General features: G+C 38.8%; 1 protein-coding gene across 1 annotated transcript in view; it reads right to left on the reverse strand.

The window, feature by feature from the left end:
* DPP4 (dipeptidyl peptidase 4) overlaps window positions 1–19,492 on the reverse strand; it is an 83,909-nt gene that overhangs the window by 11,777 nt on the left and 52,640 nt on the right. Inside the window, exons 13-23 of the mRNA XM_054723315.1 lie at window positions 17,772–17,879; window positions 17,417–17,484; window positions 16,438–16,491; window positions 15,949–16,070; window positions 13,760–13,807; window positions 13,421–13,519; window positions 10,947–11,016; window positions 8,949–9,143; window positions 5,354–5,408; window positions 4,673–4,772; window positions 1,525–1,589 (exon numbers count right to left, since the gene is read on the reverse strand). Of these exons, the coding sequence (XP_054579290.1) occupies window positions 1,525–1,589; window positions 4,673–4,772; window positions 5,354–5,408; window positions 8,949–9,143; window positions 10,947–11,016; window positions 13,421–13,519; window positions 13,760–13,807; window positions 15,949–16,070; window positions 16,438–16,491; window positions 17,417–17,484; window positions 17,772–17,879 (984 nt within the window). The remainder of the gene's footprint in view (window positions 1–1,524; window positions 1,590–4,672; window positions 4,773–5,353; window positions 5,409–8,948; window positions 9,144–10,946; window positions 11,017–13,420; window positions 13,520–13,759; window positions 13,808–15,948; window positions 16,071–16,437; window positions 16,492–17,416; window positions 17,485–17,771; window positions 17,880–19,492) is intronic.

Here is a 19,492-nt window from a genome sequence, read left to right on the forward strand (position 1 = left end):
CGGGCCTCTAGTATGGTTATAAAGAAGGGAATGGGTGTCCGAAGCAGCTTATTGGATGTGGAGGAGAAAGAGTGGGAAGAATTGAGTCCAAAGCATCACGTGGGACAATTAGCAGATATGGGGCTGGCCTGATTTGTGCATCTCACTTTATAGGTTGAAAAACACACACAAGCACACACACACACACACACACACACACACACACACACACGCACACCCCTCCCTACCTCTCTTCCACCAGCCTTGTTAAATAATGCTGACAATAAGAGGTAGGACTACACTGTCTATGCTTGTGTTGCGAAACTAGAAATTTTGAGTTTTATTGTGTTTTGATCAAATGGCATTAGAATCCATAGTAAAAACATTTTATTAAAATGTACAAATAATGCTCAGAGAAATGTATCAATATGAAACCCATATCTTGAGAGTTGCAACACAAATTGTTCTCTTAAATTATTCTTGTTTTTTGTTTTTTACCCTTTCTTTCTTCTTAATTAACTGTCCTGGGAAGAGTTTTGAATTTCCTTTGGAGAATGTAAATATCAGATGATTTGCCTTGTTATCTGGAGTTTCAGGGTTTTTGACTAACGTGACAGAATCAGGAACATTTTGGATGAGCCACAGTGCTAGAAGGGTCCCTAGTCCTTCCAGGCGTCCTCAAACTACGGCCCGCGGGCCACATGCAGGTGTTTTTGCCGTTTTGTTTTTTTACTTCAAAATAAGATATGTGCAGTGTGCATAGGAATTTGTTCATAGTTTTTTTTTTTTAAACTATAGTCCAGCCCTCCAACGGTCTGAGGGACAGTGAACTGGCCCCTGTTTAAAAAGTTTGAGGACCCCTGCTTAGGCTAACACTTCCATCTACCTCAGTGTGGCTCTGGCTTTCTGGCAACATCCACACTAGCACATGGGGCTGCCATGATCACTGACAGCCCTATATTTCAAGTGCTATAGCCCATCAGAAGAGCAACCTGCTCACTGGGTCTCCCATCAGGCAACCAGCCTGTTGGATGCTATTGAGCAATTAGGGTTCAAGGGCTTTTCAGGGTATCGCCCAACTGTACTACTTCTCATCTACATTAGTCAAATCTTGTGAGAAAAAAACTACATGTTTAATTATGAATAAGAAAATTATAGGCTTGTTCATACATCTTAATTATGATAATACCATAAAAAATTTAATATATAGCTAAAGGTTTAGAGTCTTCTGGCTGTAAAAATATATGCTGAATTTGACATGTTTTCTAAACTGAAATTTTTGTAATTAAAGTAATTATCTGGTGTTGCTTTGTATTTCCAAATGAATGCATATTGTGACCTATATAGCATACGATAAAGATTGTAATTATGCAGAATATAGTAGGGGAAGCTACTGGAGTATCTTTAAACCACCTGTGTTATTTCTTTCAACAAGAATTTTGTTGGAAATAAAAATATATATTTTATAAAAATAGATACAATTTAACATGTTCTCAAACCACTTCCAAATAGGTTATGAAATAGACCTGATTCCTCATCTCTTACCTTGTAATGGTCAAGGTTGTCTTCTGGAGTTGGGAGACCCATGTAACGTTCTGTGTACACTGAGTCTATGGTGGAGAAAAGAAAAAAAATTCATACAATAAAAACTTTTCTTCCTTTTATTTGGTTACTTTATGTGCTTTGGTATGTCTTAACTTTGCATAGGTCTATAGTGTTATCCTCAGAAATAACTCCTCCAGATCATTTTTATTTGGCTTGCTAATTCAGCCAGGCACCTGCTCAGACTTCTGCTTTCCACACTCTGCCCTAGCCTATCCCCAATTAGTCCTCATGGTGAGTGCAGAGAGAGAAACCCAATCAATAATTCATTTTCAGGAAAAGCAAAGGTGAAGTGCTAAGAGGTTAGGAATCTGTACATTAACATCTGATTTTCTCAAATAATCTTAATTAGGAAGTCACTTAATGCCTCAGTTGTCTTGAATGTTTTGGTCCTGACAGTGTATGCCCTAATTTATAATATGCTATTATTACCTTTTGGAAATCTCTAATAGTGTCCAATTACTGGTTGCTTAGTTAAATCATAATTTTGGCAGGTTGAAATTCACTATAATAACATAATTCAGTTATCATTTATTTGCTGTATTACTCCATATTGGCTCAGCTACTCCATCATAATGCAAGTTAAACATTTGTTTTCTTTTCTTTTGTGCAGAGGCCTCAATTTTGATGTAGAGGTTGGGTATTGTGAAACAGATTACATTCATATCTGTCTGCTGAAATGACATAAGCTTTTTTATTTACCAATATATAGTAAAAAAATGTATGCATTATTGGTTTGGCTATTTTGAGTTATTAAACGTATTTTTGCTCTATTTAAAAATTAATCATATATAATATCTATCACATATAATATGTGTATCATGGCCTGCATGTATGATTTTTATATCATATCAGTTATATCATATGCATTATTATATATGTATTATATATGTATATGTCCTAAAATATCAATGAGATATTTCCAATATAACTTTAAAAGTCTGAAATAATTGTTTTGAAAGATGCTCCCTTAAATGACCAGATTACAGTAAATAAAAGTATAAGAATAATGCATTGCCATTGTGCTATATAGGTATGGTTTGAATTTCACTGTAATTGAACAGGTATTTTAATACTGATCTCATTAATTCTTTAAATTAATATGTCACCTAAACCACAAGCTCAAGCAACATTCTTACCCTTTTTGTATGACTGGCATTGTAGATTAAAACGACATTGATAATGCGTGTTAATTGTTCCGCATGTCTTCTTTTGACATGTCATTTCTATGGAAGTCTTAAATATTTTCCACCAAACATGGTAAGAGCAATATTTTGTCATTTTGGTTATAGTGAGTACAGACTATATGTATTTTTACATGCCCAGAGGACACTAAAATAGAAAATATAATATTTTAGAGGATACTTTATGAGATCTTCATAAAATGCTCATATCCTTTTAAAAATCTTTAAATATGAATAACAGTAATTTGATAGGGGAAAGATGTTCCTTTTAGGGCAAAATAAATTTTTCCTCAAACAGCTACAGTCTTCAATTCTTCTTGTCCTAAAACATAATAACCCTTTCTTATCAAACTTGCAAGTGAAGAAGATGTGACATTTTGAAAATAAAATTTAAAATGCATAATGAACCCTGGCTAGTGTTGCTCAGTGATTAGAGCATGGGCTCCAGTGCACCGAAAGGTCATGGGTTCCATTCCAAGTCAAGGGCACTGTCTGGGTTTGATCCCTGCCCCTCCCCCACCCCCCGGGGGGGGGTGTAAATGCAGGAGGCAACCAATTGATGTATCTCTCTCACATCAATGTCTCTCTCTTTCTCTTCCTCTCTTCCACTGCCTCTAAAAATCAATGGAAAAAATATCCTCCTCAGGTGAGGATTAACAACAACAACAAAATGGATAATGCAATTGTAAACTTTTAGAAATATGCCTTGAAATACCATTTATGTGTTCCTTTTATCTGATCTGTTATGTAAAATTTTTCAAATTTACATATGTAGAAGAATTTTAGAAAGTTCCTACGTGTTAGGTTGGTCCATAGACATTTATGGAAGATCTCTTCTTATCATGACATGTCTGTAAACTCACCAAGTTTGTTTCTATTATTTTATTGACCACCAGAGGTCTCCAAAAACAAGCCACCCAATAGAATGGTTATTAATATCAATCAGAAAAGTGTTATATGGAAACAAATCCATGGTGTGAGGATCAAATCCTAACTATGTTCTCCAATTTTTTTTTTTAAACAGAAAGATAGCAATATATTTTCTTACATTGGCTTCTCTTGATTTGGAGAGGGTTTAAAAAAAGCATTTCCACAAGATTGGTACTACCATATGTTAGGACATAAAATATTTAATGAGCATATTCATTATCAATGATTCTGTACTTACACTGCAGAAAGGACTTGAGATGGGGTCAGAAGAGACACAGCAAAAAAATTCACTTCCTCACTACCTCTCACTCTTCTCCCCTACCTACTGTTGCCCTGCTCACTCCTTCCCCTTTGGACAGTGGTCGGCAAACTGCAAACTGCCGCTCTGTTGACTAATGAGTTTGCCGACCACTGCTCTTGGGAATCATAGTTTTACATATGTATGATGCCTGATAGAATAATATTTTCTCAGTGATGAAGAGTACTTAGAGACAATGGAAAAAACAAACCTCCCGGGAATTCCCTTGTCTCTACTCTCCTCTTTCCATCCAAAGCTCTACTTATATTTGATCCTTACCAGAAGAGAAAGAGACACATGTTTCTTTTATTCTGCTAATATGTGAAGCTCAACCTTCAAGTTAGAATAAAGATAAGGAAGGGTTTATTTATCTGCAGAAATGTAGCATTGGGGATGTCTGGGAATTTGGAAAACAGAATTTGTTTACAAGATTTGTTGGTAAGAAATTGGGAAAACAGAATTTATTGCTAAGTAAATGTGTAGATAACACATATACCATCCAGCCTTTCACAATAGCAGAATAAGGGAGATTGTTTTATTATAAGTCTCCATAAAGTATGTGTAAGATAAGTCAGTTTATTCACTGTAGAAACACTGCAACCCAAAAAGGAATGGTTTTGTCATTGGGATTTCAAGGTCAACACTCAGTATCTCTTTGTATTTGATAGCAGTTACATACCATAGAACTCCCATGCTGACACAGGCGCCACGGCTATTCCACACTTGAACACGCCACTTCCTGCTCCCAGGACCATTGAGGTTACGTACCCTCCATATGACTAAGGAATGGAAACAGTTATTTTTATGGAGGTAAAGGGATTAAGAACATATGGTAAGCGAGTTGCAGTTTCCACATTTCTCACATCTTTATATATTGTGCCTCTTTAGAGATAGAAAGCATGGTAGAGGAGGCTTAAATTGGCCTTAATTGGACAGTATCTAAAGACACATTTTCAGAGTCCTGTCCCTTTTCTTAGTAGGTGTGAGGAGGAAAACACTGAAAAGTTGCTGGGTAGTACCATTAAAAAAATTAAAATAAAAACAATAAACACTGAATCTTTACTGACTTTGACTCATGAGAAAAATCTTACTCCCTCTCTCGTTCCCCTTCTCCTTCCTTCCCTCTCTCCCTCTTTCTTTCCTTCCTCACTTCCCTCCCTCATCATAATAAACAAAGGTGTAAGCTTGGCTAGTAGGAACTCATTGCTTAGAGGTCTAAGATATTTTATTCGGACCTTTTAGATTAAAATGATAGGCAGGATTTCATCTCCAAATATTTACATACAAAGATATATTCTCCTGCTCTGGGTTGTATTCACTAAGAAATGTATATAGAGTCATCAGCCAAACAACTACTCACCCAGCCCCAAATTGCAATTCGTTTGTCGTCCACAAATCCCATTTTTGAAAATTGTCTAAAATACATGGGAGAAGTCCACAAATTAGTATTACATTGTATATAGAAAACTAAGATAAATGCACAAATGAAACCCTGACATTTGTTCTCTATTTCATTCTATGAGAAACTAAGATGTATTGCTGCCAGCAGTCAAATAAACACCTGAGACCAATGTCTATCATTTTTACCCTAAGAGCCAGATGAACAAGGTTCACTTTTGTTGGAGTCCATAAAAATCACGTGCGTGCGTGTGTGTGTGTGTGTGTGTGTGTGTGTGTGTGTGTGTGTAGGGGGAGGCGGGCTATAATTCACAGAAAACAAATCCTGGCAGTTTTTTTCACAGCTTTATATAAAAATTTGCAGCCCAGATGCACTTTTCTTTACATAATTGAATTTAAATCTCTCCAGATGTTTTTCAGTTTGAGAGAGGCTGGCCCTGCTGTGGAGAAATATAGAGGCCTGGAGAACAGCTGGGTAGGGCTTAGAAATGTATCTGAGCTCCCTACCTGAGAATTTAAAAACCATTCTCCAAATAAATCCCTTCTAATGATGGGTGTTGATTAGTTAGCTCAGCACTGTTAAATCAGAAAGACTTTCTCCTTGATGAATTAAGTCTTTTTGCCACAAAATTGCATTCAGGATAGGAACCCAGGTAAAGAAAGAAGAAAAATGTTTTATGCTAAAAATACTCATCTTGGAATTACATAAAAAATAATTTTTACTTTTTAAAAATCTAGCCTTTGGGACACAATTTTGTAGTATTGAGGGGTGTGGGAAACCCTTGCTTTGATCTATATGTGACTTTGAGAATCTGTGTTTTCAATTGATAATGTATGTCTTAGGCCTGTAGTCGGCAAACTGCAGCTCTTGAGCCATATGCGGCTCTTCGGCCCTTTGAGTGTGGCTCTTCCACAAAATACCACGGCCTGGGCGAGTCTATTTTGAAGAAGTGGTGTTAGAAGAAGTTTAAGTTTAAAAAATTTGGCACTCAAAAGAAATTTCAATCGTTGTACTGTTGATATTTGGCTCTTTTGACTAATGAGTTTGCCAACCACTGTTTAGGCTACCCTGAGTTAAGCAATATTACTTAAGCAATACTAATAAAAATCTAATGTAGTTTTCAACTCATCATCGTCTTCTTCAGTAAACCTTTAAAACTTTGAATGCATATGTAGAAAAATGTGTACCAAGCCATGAGTGTAAACCTTGACATGTCTTTACAAAGTGAGCATATCCTTGAACAGAGATAGAGTGCTTACTATCACTCAGAAGTCTCTGGGTCATTTGCGTTCTGTAAAAATTTCACCTAAATTTGTGCCATGGTTTTGACTTTAAGGAAATTGGGTCGTGCAGAATGTACTCTCTCATGCCTGGCTTCTTCCATTCAACAGTTTGTTTGTGAGATGCATCTATGTGATGGTGTATAGTTCTTTTTAGTTGCTGAAAAAATACTCCATTGTGTAAACACACTACATCTCATTACTTTTTAAAACTGCAGTTGTATATTGTGGATATTCAATTCTATAATTTTAGGGTTTGCGTCGGTCAGACTTGAGAGGCCCTGGAAACGGTGCCCTTTCTCCCAGGGGACCAATGCGAATACATACAAATTCATTTAAAAAATATTACAGCTTCACTCTTGAAAAAATTTGTCCTCTCTCTAATCTAAACCTCTCCGTTTTTGGTTTTAAAGAAATAGTTAATCATTAGTGTTGGTATAAGAGACTCAGAGATACTCAATAAATTGACATCTCTTCAGTTGTTCCTGTTCTTCAAGTAATGATCCTCCACCCATTTAATCACTCACGATTTTTCTACATTTCCTGATTTTTTACTTCAAAATATTATTTTAAATCACCTAATTATTATCCTTCTGTGGACATTCAAGCACTTTGTTATAGAAAGTCAAAGATTACATTTCCCGTTTACCAGTTGAACGCAACTGAATGTAAGAACTGGATTCAAACCCTGACCGACCTAATTTAGGACCCTCTATTCATTCACCCGAAACATGGAATACCAACACCCACCTCCCAGGTTTGCTGTGGAGCTTCAATGCCAATGCAGGTGAAACATTTCCCAAGTTGAATGCACATTAAGGAGTAACCAACGTTTATAATTAAGATCTCTGTTAAGTCAGATCAAGTCTATCTATACAGTTCCACAACTGGAGAGCACAAGAATGAAATGGGACGCATACTTTACAAAGCCCTTATAATTGTGAATAATGAGGGTTGTGCTCCACAATTTTCCCAAAATTAGATGAGGAGTAATCCTTATCCAGCTGGCTGTAGGAACCACTCCTTGGACTCCATAGCCTTCACCCTCTTCCGGTTTAAATGAACACGGAACTCCTCTACTTATCCCTGCCTGAAGGGATGGTTTGCTTGCTTCACTAGATGTTTACCCAAGTGCACATTTATCCTTCAATTTGTCCACGTGTTTGATGCATTTTGAGTTTCTGTTCCTCAAAGGGGGTAGCACACATGTCAATTTCCTTTTTAGAGTCACAGCCAGGGATTTAGGAAATATCTTTTTTAAACTTTATATAAGTCTATAACTGTTATAGGCAGTTAGACAGACATGAGCAGAGCAAAGACGATGGGCAGAAAGCCCTGGATGCCTAGCAAGGGGCAAAACTGGGAAAAGAACCTCACTCCCCGGGTAACCTTTCCTCCCCTACCATATTGCTGGTCATGCGGTTTGGACCCCCTGATTTTTCATATCACTAGTCATGGGGTTTTCCTCCCTAAAGATAACATCTAAGCCTCAGGTGTATTTCAGTTCCAGGCCCAGAAAAGCAGCAAAATCAGACAAGTGACCCTATGGCTGCTTCAGGACCAGCTGCATTGAGTAATGACTCCCTGCCCTAGCACCTACCAAGCAGTGGAGACCATGACACTGAAAGAACACACCTGGAAAGCTGATGATTATTCTATTGAGCCCTCCCCTGAGACCTCCCCTAAGATTTCCACCTGCAAGAGAGATATAAACATGCTCAGGCTGAAGGAACCAGCCCATGTTCTCCCCCAGGAGAGCAGGCCCACACCATTCCCTCCCCGCTTCTTCCTCTAAGCGACCCCAGGAGACTTGCAACCAGAGGAGCCATGGGCAGAGGCAGCTCTCCCTGGGCTAACCCCCTGAACCTGTCTCCAAGGCCCCCTTTTCTCTGACTTCTCAGTGAGCCAAAGCAGCCGGGCCTAGGAGCTCCTGTTACTTCTCCTCTGCCCTTCCTTGTTTCACTGTCCTAAGTATATTTTTGCTGAGCCCAATAAATTCTTGCTTGCTTTGTTGCACTTTGTCTCTTGATTGAAACCTTTCCTTTAAGAAGACGAGATCCTATATCTTGTTGCCTCACCGGTAACATATTGGCATACATTTTTTTTTTGGGGGGGGGGGGTCTAAATATGATTATTTTCACACAAAAAATCCACCCTAAGGATGAAAGACTACAAGTTTGTGCCAGGACACTTTATATTCTTCACACTTTAGGGATTTAAAATACAAATTGGATGAGGGAGAATCAGACCTTTGAATTTATCTCCTAGTCACTCACCTGGCTGCTTCAATTTGATCTTCAACTTCAAATGTTCCCAATCTTCTGTTGATTGCATGCATGATCTTATCTCCTTGGTAACCACTTCCTCTGCCATCAAAGCTAGCTACTATAATATTTTCTGTGCTAGCAAGGTAAGTAGCCCAATTGAGTGTGAAGGTGGCATCTGCTTTTTGACTACAGGGGCCTGCATACCTGTGGGGGGGAAGAATAAATGTTTAGCCTGTGTGGTTTTCCTGAACCGACTGAGGAGTGCTTGCATTTCTATTCCTTGTGGCCAGGAAGTGTGCATCTTTCCTGATCGTGAGCCTGAAATCGTGCCAGCCACCGAGGTGTTCACAATAGGTCTTCTAATACTTGGCAACATGGCTATAATGGCTGTGTGTTCCCTTCAAAAATGTCCCCATTAATTTCATCTTTGAAGATTGTTATCAAACAGACTTCATTGGCCAACATTTTCTGAGTCATATGTAACTTGGAAATCAAAGAAATAAATTTATCTGGGGAATTATGTTATGAAAAAATAACAAGGATGACAACAAACGCAGCTTTGAAAATACCTTTCCATCTCAGCTTACAAAGATTTCTTTCCTAGACTCCAAGTGTCTTTCCTAGGTTGGGACTTCCTTAGGGACTTGGACTTCTACATGATACGCATCGCGTTTCCTCCACTACTCAGCACCAGGTTGCACACTAAAGCTCCCAAAATCACGTGTAATGGACCAAATTATGAATGAACACGATTCTTTAAAACTTCAAAGGATAAGCAGACTATCTGACATTGGGTAGGTTGTTTGGCGTTCTATTTATTAACAAGTTCAACTCCCTTGAATCTTCGATCTTTATAAGCTACAGCTTACCCAACCCACAGCTGTATGGGAAAAATCTCTCCAAGCCCTCTCATTTCCCCTTGTTAATCAAAAGAGGCTCCCCATCACTTCCTCATTGCTTTTAATGTAAACATCTGGAAATTTAAAATACCTCTTTCCTTCAGCTTTTATGTTTTGTTTACACAGAACTGTAAATACAATGGAACAGGGCTGTATCTGATGCTAAGATGTGTGCCCTTCCTTCTTTTGCTGGTAACAACAGATATGTGATGTTCCTGAGCTTGAGCTTCAGTTTTCTCTTCTGCATAATGGGCCCAACAGAACGCACCACATGGGTTTGCTGAGTGAACAAAATAAGGCAAGTACTTGGCACACATAAGGCACCCAACCCACTTGTTGTTTTGTTTTGTTTTGTTTTGTTTTGAATAAAGGAAATGAGTCAAGCTAGAACAGGAAGACTGGCATTGTGGTGGCATTACGGGTAAAGTCAGAGCAATTTTAGAAGGATTAAAGTTAAATGTATTCCTAATAATTATCAAAGGTATTTGACAAAGCTGCCATATTTAAAATTCACATGAGTTCACAGCTACTGCTCAAAGACTTGTGATTTCAGAACTTTCTTTAAGATTTGAAGAAGTTTGGATTATAATGACTACTTACTTATATCACATATGTTCTCTTCACCAAAAAGAGGAATGGAAAATACCAGGCAGTGATATTTCAGGAACTAAAGAAAAACCTGATGTCCTATTAAAACAAAGACAATCATGGGAAATGTTGTGGCCAAGTTTTCGGGTAAGGAAACTGTAAAAGCTGTTAATACCATCTTTCTCATTAAAATGTCCACAAAGAAAGGATAAAAATGGGGACTTGAGAATTCCTTTGGAATTCTCTTGGAGTTCAGGGAAACAAATAAAAACAAACTTCATATGCTATTATGATGAAAGAAGAGTGTCTCCCTTCTCCATTAGAAAGAAGGTAGACAGTACATGCTTGGGTTTGTGATTGCAAAATAGGAGGAAATAATAAAATTGCTGCACAGTGATCCAGGAAGAGAGAAAGGATGTGTTTTGCTTTATTTTTTTTTCAGTAAGCTACACTGAGCAAAAAGAAAGTACAATAGTTAATTTCTGAATTTTTAGTTCCCTCCTCTTGAATACATACTTACACGTCTATTAGTAGAGGATATTTCTTGGATTTATCAAAATGAGGAGGCAAGATCATCTGATACCAAAATTCTAAACAAACAGAAAGATTAATTAGTGAATTAAGAACAATGATTAGCACATGATTTTGGTTCCTTATCTGTTAGTAATAAGTCATATCTAGAGTTTAACAATGTGTTAAGTTAGAATAGGAAAAAGAAGTGAACTACTTGCATTCAGCATGTTTTTAAGAAATAAAATCATTCTCTTTCAGGTTAAAATACTAGTTCAGATTAAAACAATAAAATTATTTGTAATGTATCTATTAAATACATCAGCGCCTTGTAAGATAAAAGTGCATTTTAGAATTGCCAATGCTTTGTTTTTATGATTCTGTTCTTTGGCATTTGATCTACTTATCTAGTTTGTTTATGGCTTATGTTCTAAGTTTGTCTGCAAAATGTTTTCCTCTTCTTGAATTTCCTTGAAGAAGGTTAGGATTTTTAGTTGGCCCCAATTCTATTTTAAAGTTCTGATCTAATAACATTTGTGTAATTCTTATTGCCATCCCAGGCCGAGAAGCCAGTTCCCATTCTCAGCTGTATGCTTCACAGCATGAAATCAGGTTTACATAGAGCAGACGGTTATGTACTTTCTATATGATCTTTCCCAGATCTGTTTAATTCTCTGTGCTTGATTTAACATCAGTTCAATAAAAATTGTCCCTAAATAATAAATTGGTTTCCTTTGCTCCCAAATTCAGGTTGATGAGCTAGACTAATAAATCAAAAAGAGAAAAAAATGAGTTGTTCCATATTTTAGTGAGATTGCCTCCAGCTTCAGTAGATTGGACTAACCTGTAAGGAAAAATTTCCCTGTCTGGAGCTGCTTCTTTCTTAGATTTCTCTTTTTGTTTTTTGTGACAATTATTTTAATTGATGAAAAAGAAAGATTTAGGAGTCAACTCATTATTTAGACTTCTCTTCCATTTGTATTTTGCTGATTATTTTATGCCTTGTGGTTAAATGTGCTTATAAGAGCGAACATTTCAGTGTTTATTACATTTTGACCCATGAGTTAGTTGATCACGTTGTTGTTGTTTTATAATTCAATAGTCTCCTTTTATTTTTTATTTTTTTAAATAGTAGTACATAAGTCTCTTTTTTCCCCCACTGTCCTCCACTCTCCCCCTTCCCCCCTCCCCTGTGCCTCCACGACTCCCCCTCTCCCCTCCCCCCCCCCCCCCCGGACTTATCCTTGTCACCCCGCCCCCAGTGTCTTGTGTCTGCTGGTTGTGCTTATATGCATGCATACAAGTCCTTCGGTTGATCTCTCGATCATAATTGTTTTTAATGAATGTGCCAAACCCACCATTGGATCTCTCTTTTGTTTGAATTAGCACTGGTTGATTGGAAGTGTTTTAGTTCCACCTTTTGAAGATGTGCAGTCTATTCTTTGGGGAGTGGGTGTTCCTTCTAATCCGAATCCTACCTCCCTTTGCTCCCTCCTCCCAGACTCTGCCTAGGCCTTTCTTTCCTGGAGCTTGAAAGGTATAATCACACCCCAACTGGAGCCTCCCCCTCTGGCAACACCATCCTTCACTCTCTATCAGGTTATCCATCCAGTCCTGTGGTTTCCCTGACCCGAAAACCTTCTGCAGCTCCCCGCCGTTTACCAACTGAAATAGAACTTCACATTTCGGTATTCAGTGCCTTCTGCAAACTTATTAGCAACTCAGAATCCTGGGCCCACCCTAACGGGAATGTGCATATTATCAGGGTTCAAGGTGACTCATTTGCACATTCAGTCTGAAGAGCACTGCTCTAGGCTGTTCTTCAGAGGTGCCCTACACTTTCCAGGGTTCTTCCTGCCATTTAAAATTAGATGAAGTGAGTCTTTTCTATTACTGTCCTATATTAAAAAAATAAATCGAATACTGTCAACAATAATAAAATTAAATTTAAAAAATCTAAAATAAATCCTGATGGATTTCTCCCTCCCTTATGAATTGTCAGCCCTTTGAAAAAACAAGCAAGCAAACAAAAATGAACAAATTACAAGATTTCCTATTTGTTGTTCTTAGTGGCCCCTGAATATAATCCATGATCAAGCAATCAGGCCAAGGACTAGGCTAACTTTTTCTTGAGGCTAGAGGGTTAGGAAAAATTCAGAGTTTCTCTCCTGAGACGAAAGTTTCAACATTTTATAGCCAACCTTAATTTTTTTATAGAACCAGTTTAGATATTTTTTGTCTCTTTGGGTTAAGGGGAAGTACATTAGGGTATCATTAAGTTAAACACACAATTAAGACTTATTAGGAGAAAAGAGTTACTATTGAGATGAATGATGCTGTATTTTAAGACAAAAGAACGTAAAACTAGTTGTTCTTGTGACAACATTTCATGGGGAGATAACCTTCAATTCCATTTATATACACTCTGAAATGCATATTTTCTGATCAAGTTATTGTATTTATTTGTATTTTTACTTAACTTACTCATCCCATTCAAATGAATGAAGTCCAGTGTTTTTCTTGGCATCTTGATGTTCTTCAGTGTTTCATACAAAGCTGTATTGTTTTCCAGGAGTCTCAGTTCTAAACAAATAGATACCGGAAAGTCATTACAATGTGAAGCATTTGCATCGTGCAAAGCAATAAAGCACAAGCGGACAATTCACTGATGGGACTATGCATGCATCAGGTTATAAACCTTGTGTTCAGTGTAACTGTTAAGACACTCTAAAGCCAAAGAAAATCCCACTACACTAAGTACCCCAGTCCTATTTACATACACTTTTCTAAAAAGCAAAAGAATGATGAAATAAAAGAGAATACCTTTATCATTGCTGCTGCTATGCAGAGTATAGCGGGGGAGTTGAGGGCCTGTTAACATAATCAGGGAAAAGTATATCTTAATACATTTTAGCATAGTATTCTTTTTTTCTAAATACATCATATTTTTCAAAAATGGTATTTATTACCATTTAACTTTGATAGCATTTTGATACCATTTAACTTTGATGGAATAAATATCATAGTGGATAAGGGGCTTAATAAGTGTTAGCTGTTTATCCTTCCTTAAAATAAATGCAACTTGAGCGTGAGCGTGAGAAATATTACCAGAAAGGCACAGGGCTCAGGGGAAAGAAGCAGGAAATGAACCTCTGGCCCTGTTGGTGCCTTGGGCACGTTATCATTTATGTGTCCAATTTCCTCATTTGTGCACTAAGCCATTGGCCACCAAGGAGAGCTGCTAGGATTCCCTGCTCTAAATCCACAATCCTGGAGGACCACACAAGCAAGCCCTCAGGCCCACTGCCCCTCGGGGTGGAGCTCCGGAGCCAGCCTCCCCTAGGGAAGGGCGGATTTCCCTCCCGAGGCCCCCGGAGGAGTCCTGAGCCTCCCGGCACATCTGCACAGTGCCTGACTTGGATAAGCAGTTCCTTCCTGGCATGCAAAAGTGTTTTTCTCACCCTCCCATATCTTCACTATTTATCCCAACTGTGGGAGTTGCAGAGTGGAAGGTAATGTATAGAAAAGCTATTTTGTAAGCTATTTAATTTTCTGCATTTGGATAATATTAATTTTTACCTTGATCAGGACCACAGTGAAGGCATTATACAGACCTGGGTTTGAATCCTGGCTTACCTGCGGTGTGACTTAGGACAACATATCGATGCTTCAATTTCCTCATATAAAATGAGGATGATATTATCTACATTATAGAGTTTTCTTAAGGATCAAACTTGATCACGAATCTAAAACTTTTAGCACAGTGCGTAGTATAAAACACACGCCCAGGAAATGGCAACTGAAAACAGCCATAGTAAAGAGCCATAAAGAAAACTATGATAATAAAGAAACTAAGCTAGTAGAGAAAGATTCGGATAACTGGTTTGAAGACCTATTTTGGTTAGGAACAGTTTTCAGAATATCCAGATTCTGTCATTTTGAGATGTAATTTAGCACAGTGTTAAAGGGAGGGATCGGGAGGCAGGAGCCTGTGTTTGAATCCTTTGTGCCTTTATTAGCTGCGTGATCTGTGGAAGTCACATTGCCTCTCCTTGTCCAGGTTTCTTCATTTATAATAAAGAAAACAATAATAACAATAGCAATAGAAGATAGAGCAGCGAGCAAGTGGGCTAATGGGCACCATCCACATACATGTTCTCATTTAAAAGGGCAAGTGCAAAAAATAATAAACCATTCCCAGTATCCTATATAATAAAACCCTAATATGCAAATAGACCGAACGGCAAAACGACCAGTCTCTATGACGCATACTGACCAGCAGGGGGCAGATGCTCAACACAGGAGCTGTCCCCTGGTGGTCAGTGTGCTCCCACAGTGGGAGCGCTGCTCAGCCAGAAGCTGGGCTCATGCAGCCACAGTGGCGGGAGCCTCTCCCACCTCTGCTGCAGGCAGGTGGTAAGGAGCGAGGGGTCCTGGACTGAGAGAGCCCCGGGACTGCGAGAGGGATGTCTGACTGCCAGCTGGATTGGGCCTAAGCCAGCAGGTGGATATCCCCCAGGGGTCCCAGACTGCAAGAGGGTGCAGGCCGGGCTGAGGAACCCCCCCCCTCCAGTGCACAAATCTTGTGCACCAGGCCTCTAGTGTGTATATATAAGGATGAAATGCTCTGTTATACAAGAGCTCTGGCGTGTGACTGTTTTCAGTATAAAACAAGCCTCTTGGTTAGAAGGGGAAGGAAAGGTGATTAACTCACCACTTAGATGTGAGTGAAGAGGACTTATATGACTTTAAGAACTCCTCAGATTCAAAAAGAGAGAACTGAGCAGGGCAGAAAGAATGTTTCCTAAACTGGACACAGAAAGAGAGACTTCAGGGATGGAGATGCTGAGCCAGCAGGTAGTAAGAAGGTTGTCCAGAGAGAGGAGGGCCATCAGCTGGGGAGGGGTGAGTGGGGGGGGCAGCTCACAAGCGGAGGGATGGAGCTACTTCAGATGGACATTGTGGGTACCCACTGCTGCTAATCTACCTCCCAGCGGCCAGGTCACACTTACCTGAACATCTCAGCTGATAGTACTTCGCCCCTTTACTAAATGATGCCGAATAGTACTGACACCTTTCTGGATCCAGCTCACAACTCAGACATGTCACGTTTTCATAGTTATTAAGTTGGATTCTGTAAAACCAATGGCGGAAGTTAAGTGTTTGATTAAAGGATAAATGAAAGAAAAGAACTGAATAATGCCCTATTCCAAGAAATCAGAATGCCAAAGCAATCCTTGGAAACTTTTAAAAACCAAAACGATGCATTGATTCATAATAACCTCAAACCTCCCAGTGTTTGGAAATATCACAAGACATCTAATAAAGTCATTCTCTTTTGTTGACATGCAGATGGATTTATAAAGAAATAAAAGCATTTGCGAATAACTTCAGTTTAGTATATTAATTAGGATAAGCCTCTCCCTCCCCCCCCCAAAAAAAAGAATCAAGAAAGTGTTCACCAGCTTAAAAGACTCAGGTCAATTTGATAGAATTCTTACTTATAAAGATTTCTTCCTCCTGGCATTCCTTTATATTCATTACTGATGTAGTATCTGGGAAGGAAATAAATGAAGTGTTTATTAATTATGTTTTTAAGAAAAGTCAAGTACACTGCATTTAACTCAACACCAAGCATTAGTGCTCATACATTAGTACTTGCCCTTCTTTTACAATTTTTCCCTGCCCCTGGCCCCCAGCAGCCATTTTTTCGCCGTCATCTCTAAACAGGAGATTCTTTCTATTTAACGGACTAAAATATCTGAATGCAAGGATTGCTCCCCTAACTGAAGTGGCAAGGAAAATCTCAAAGGAAGTATTTTGTAAGAAAAATGTAGCTGGACAATGAACCTGAAGGTGAGACCCCATTTATCCATAGTGTTTCCCATGTTTTCTGATTTATAACCCACTCCGAGATGGCAGCAGCCCCATCTTCCTGAGAGCCGCAGAGCCACTTCTGAAGAGAACCTTCGAAAACTGCTTTGGGCAGTGGCCACCTTCTTCCGTGGGGAGGCCAAAAAAGAATTACAAATGTGCCCGAGATTCTCATGAAAATGAACATTCCCTTTCCCACCAATGCGTGGTAGCTGACAACCTCTGCAAAGCTTTCCATTTTCCAGAGTAAGGCCGAGACATGGGCAGATAAAATAGCCGCTCCAAGCCTACCAAAAAGTCAGTGCCAGTTGAAATTTAATGAAACGCCCCTGAGTACTAGTTCAGTGTTCCAAGATGGTTAAGAAAAAGAGGCTACAGCTCTTCTAATGTAAAGCAGGTAAGAGCAAGAGGTAGAGCTGCTTGGTGGCAGAGCATCAAATCTGCTAAGCATATGTGAAAATCATTAAGGCTTCCGTATGTTAAAAAGAAAAAAAAAATCTGAACTCATTCCAAACAGACTACTCTATTTGTACGAGATTTTTTTCCCTATTTCTGGGCAAAGAGGGTGTGATTACGACGAGTATGTTTACCTCCTAGAATACTCACAGGTAATCGTTGGTAAGGGCTTCTATCTTGATGACTTCCCAGGCTCCTTTTGTAATAAATGTGCACTTCTGATGGGAATTTTTTTTTTAAAAAAAGACGTTGATTAGACTCTCTCTAATCAAGGTTAAGGGAAGAATTAAATCTTTCTATCAGGAATTCAGATAATCTCAGGTCTTTTTCTTGGGTCTCCCACCCCATCCACCTTACTTCGGATGCCACCGAGAAATTGGAGTTAGTCCGATTATTTGTACACATTCATCGATTTTTACCAAATGCCTTCCACTTCAAGTCAGTGTCAAAAAAAAAAAAAAAAAAAAAAAGATCAACCTGAAATGAATTGTGGAAGAATACTTACTTCATTATCTATTTGGAAAAGACAAATGTGTTTGTAGCCCTCACTATTGCTCATGATCTTGTAGAAGCTATTCCCATCAGCGGTAAAATGAGGTTCTGCAGGCTTAAACTAGAAAATAATAGAAAACAAAAAGCATGTTAAAGCACATTCATCTCATCTCAGTCCCAGCTTTAGTTTTAGAAATGACAACACCTATGCTTGAAACCCAGGCTTCATTTACTTGCCAAATGAAACCAATTTTGTCTTGAAAGAAAATTCTCCTTCTAGAAAATTCAGACAAAAAGATCTAAGTCCTAGAGAATTCTTCTGTGAGGAGGAAATGAGTGAATGCGCATAAGGAAGCTTACATAGGATGCTCAATGCATAGCAAGTGGTTACTGTTATTCTTGGACATCTCTCTTTGGAGGATAACGCTGACTTCTGGCTATAGGTGTGCAAAAATTAGCATTAGCCTTTCGGTTTCAAGAAGTAAACTTCCTCAGTGTCACAAATGTGTTTTCTTGAAACAGACTAATATTATTTTTGACTGCCTTTTACACAGATTTCCTTTGGAAAGTCAGACTTAGAAAGTCTTTAACTATTTCTGGACTAGATACCATAAGAAATGTGTCGTATATTTCAGTACAGAAACATCCATATAATTATCATTTTATTATAAGCTTCTTCATTTTGCTGAATACAATCAACAGTTTACAAAAAAGTAGTTGTATGGAAATATAGAACAAAATTTCCATTTTTTTTTTGCAAGTTCAATAAAGATAGTTCGCAGAACATAATGTTGTTTAAGCAGAAGAGTATCTACCCCAGCCTGAAAGGAATATGTCACTTCACAACTTCAATTTCCTTACTACATTTGAGAGCAGGTAGGAGATGGCCTTTTAAAATTGTTGGTTCACTGCACCCTTGATGTTTCCTTTCTCATCAGCTCCCATTTTGGGAATGAAGAAAAATGCTCCCAGGTTCTCTTTAGTGATTCAAAGCGAATTCATTTATGGAGCAAGCTGAGGCGTGCAGTACACTGTTCTCATTACAGAGCTCTGAAACACATTCCCCTCTCTAGACCTGTGTTCACAGCCTTATCTTTTTAATACATTTCCCTGTTTCCCCTGGATGGAGTTGTGCCTAGAAGAAATGTGTGAAAAGTGGCATCTGTCTGGTTAAATACAGAGAGGAAAAAACATATTTTTTTCCAGAGAGTCGTGAGGAAGTGTAGCATGTCTCTTGCCATGGAGGAAACCACTTTTCATGTTGGCAAACCTCTCTCCTCTGCCCAATCAATGCCTGAAGAGAAAGGACGTGTGAATGCTATCGGAGCTCCCAGCCCAGCTGGAAGGGGCCGTGCTCCTGAACCGGGGGGCCTCACATCCAGACCCAACGAAACGTGAAAGCTTGGCATGCTTTGTGTCACTTTGTTTCTCTCTCTTAAAGAGGGCTTAACAGAAACGGTCATCAAAACTAGGTGAGATTCAGTCTCCATCTTTCACATGAGGTGCCACGATGGCTGGAGTTCCTTCATCCACTTGCTTCATTCCATGGCTTACAGCAACGTGGTTGGTGATTCTGCCCAAGGCCTACGAATCGCGATGGGAGTTAGAAGCCTGAGAAGTCTCTGAGGATCACTGTGCTTTCTTGGGTAAAGCTCTGCATCTGGGGCCTATCCAAATGTCAATCCACACGAGTATGATGTGCTCCAGAGAGAGCTGCATGGGGGTGTGACGTGC

This window comes from Eptesicus fuscus, chromosome 11 (genome assembly GCF_027574615.1).
Source record: "Eptesicus fuscus isolate TK198812 chromosome 11, DD_ASM_mEF_20220401, whole genome shotgun sequence".
In the NCBI taxonomy this organism is placed as follows: Eukaryota; Metazoa; Chordata; class Mammalia; order Chiroptera; family Vespertilionidae; genus Eptesicus; species Eptesicus fuscus.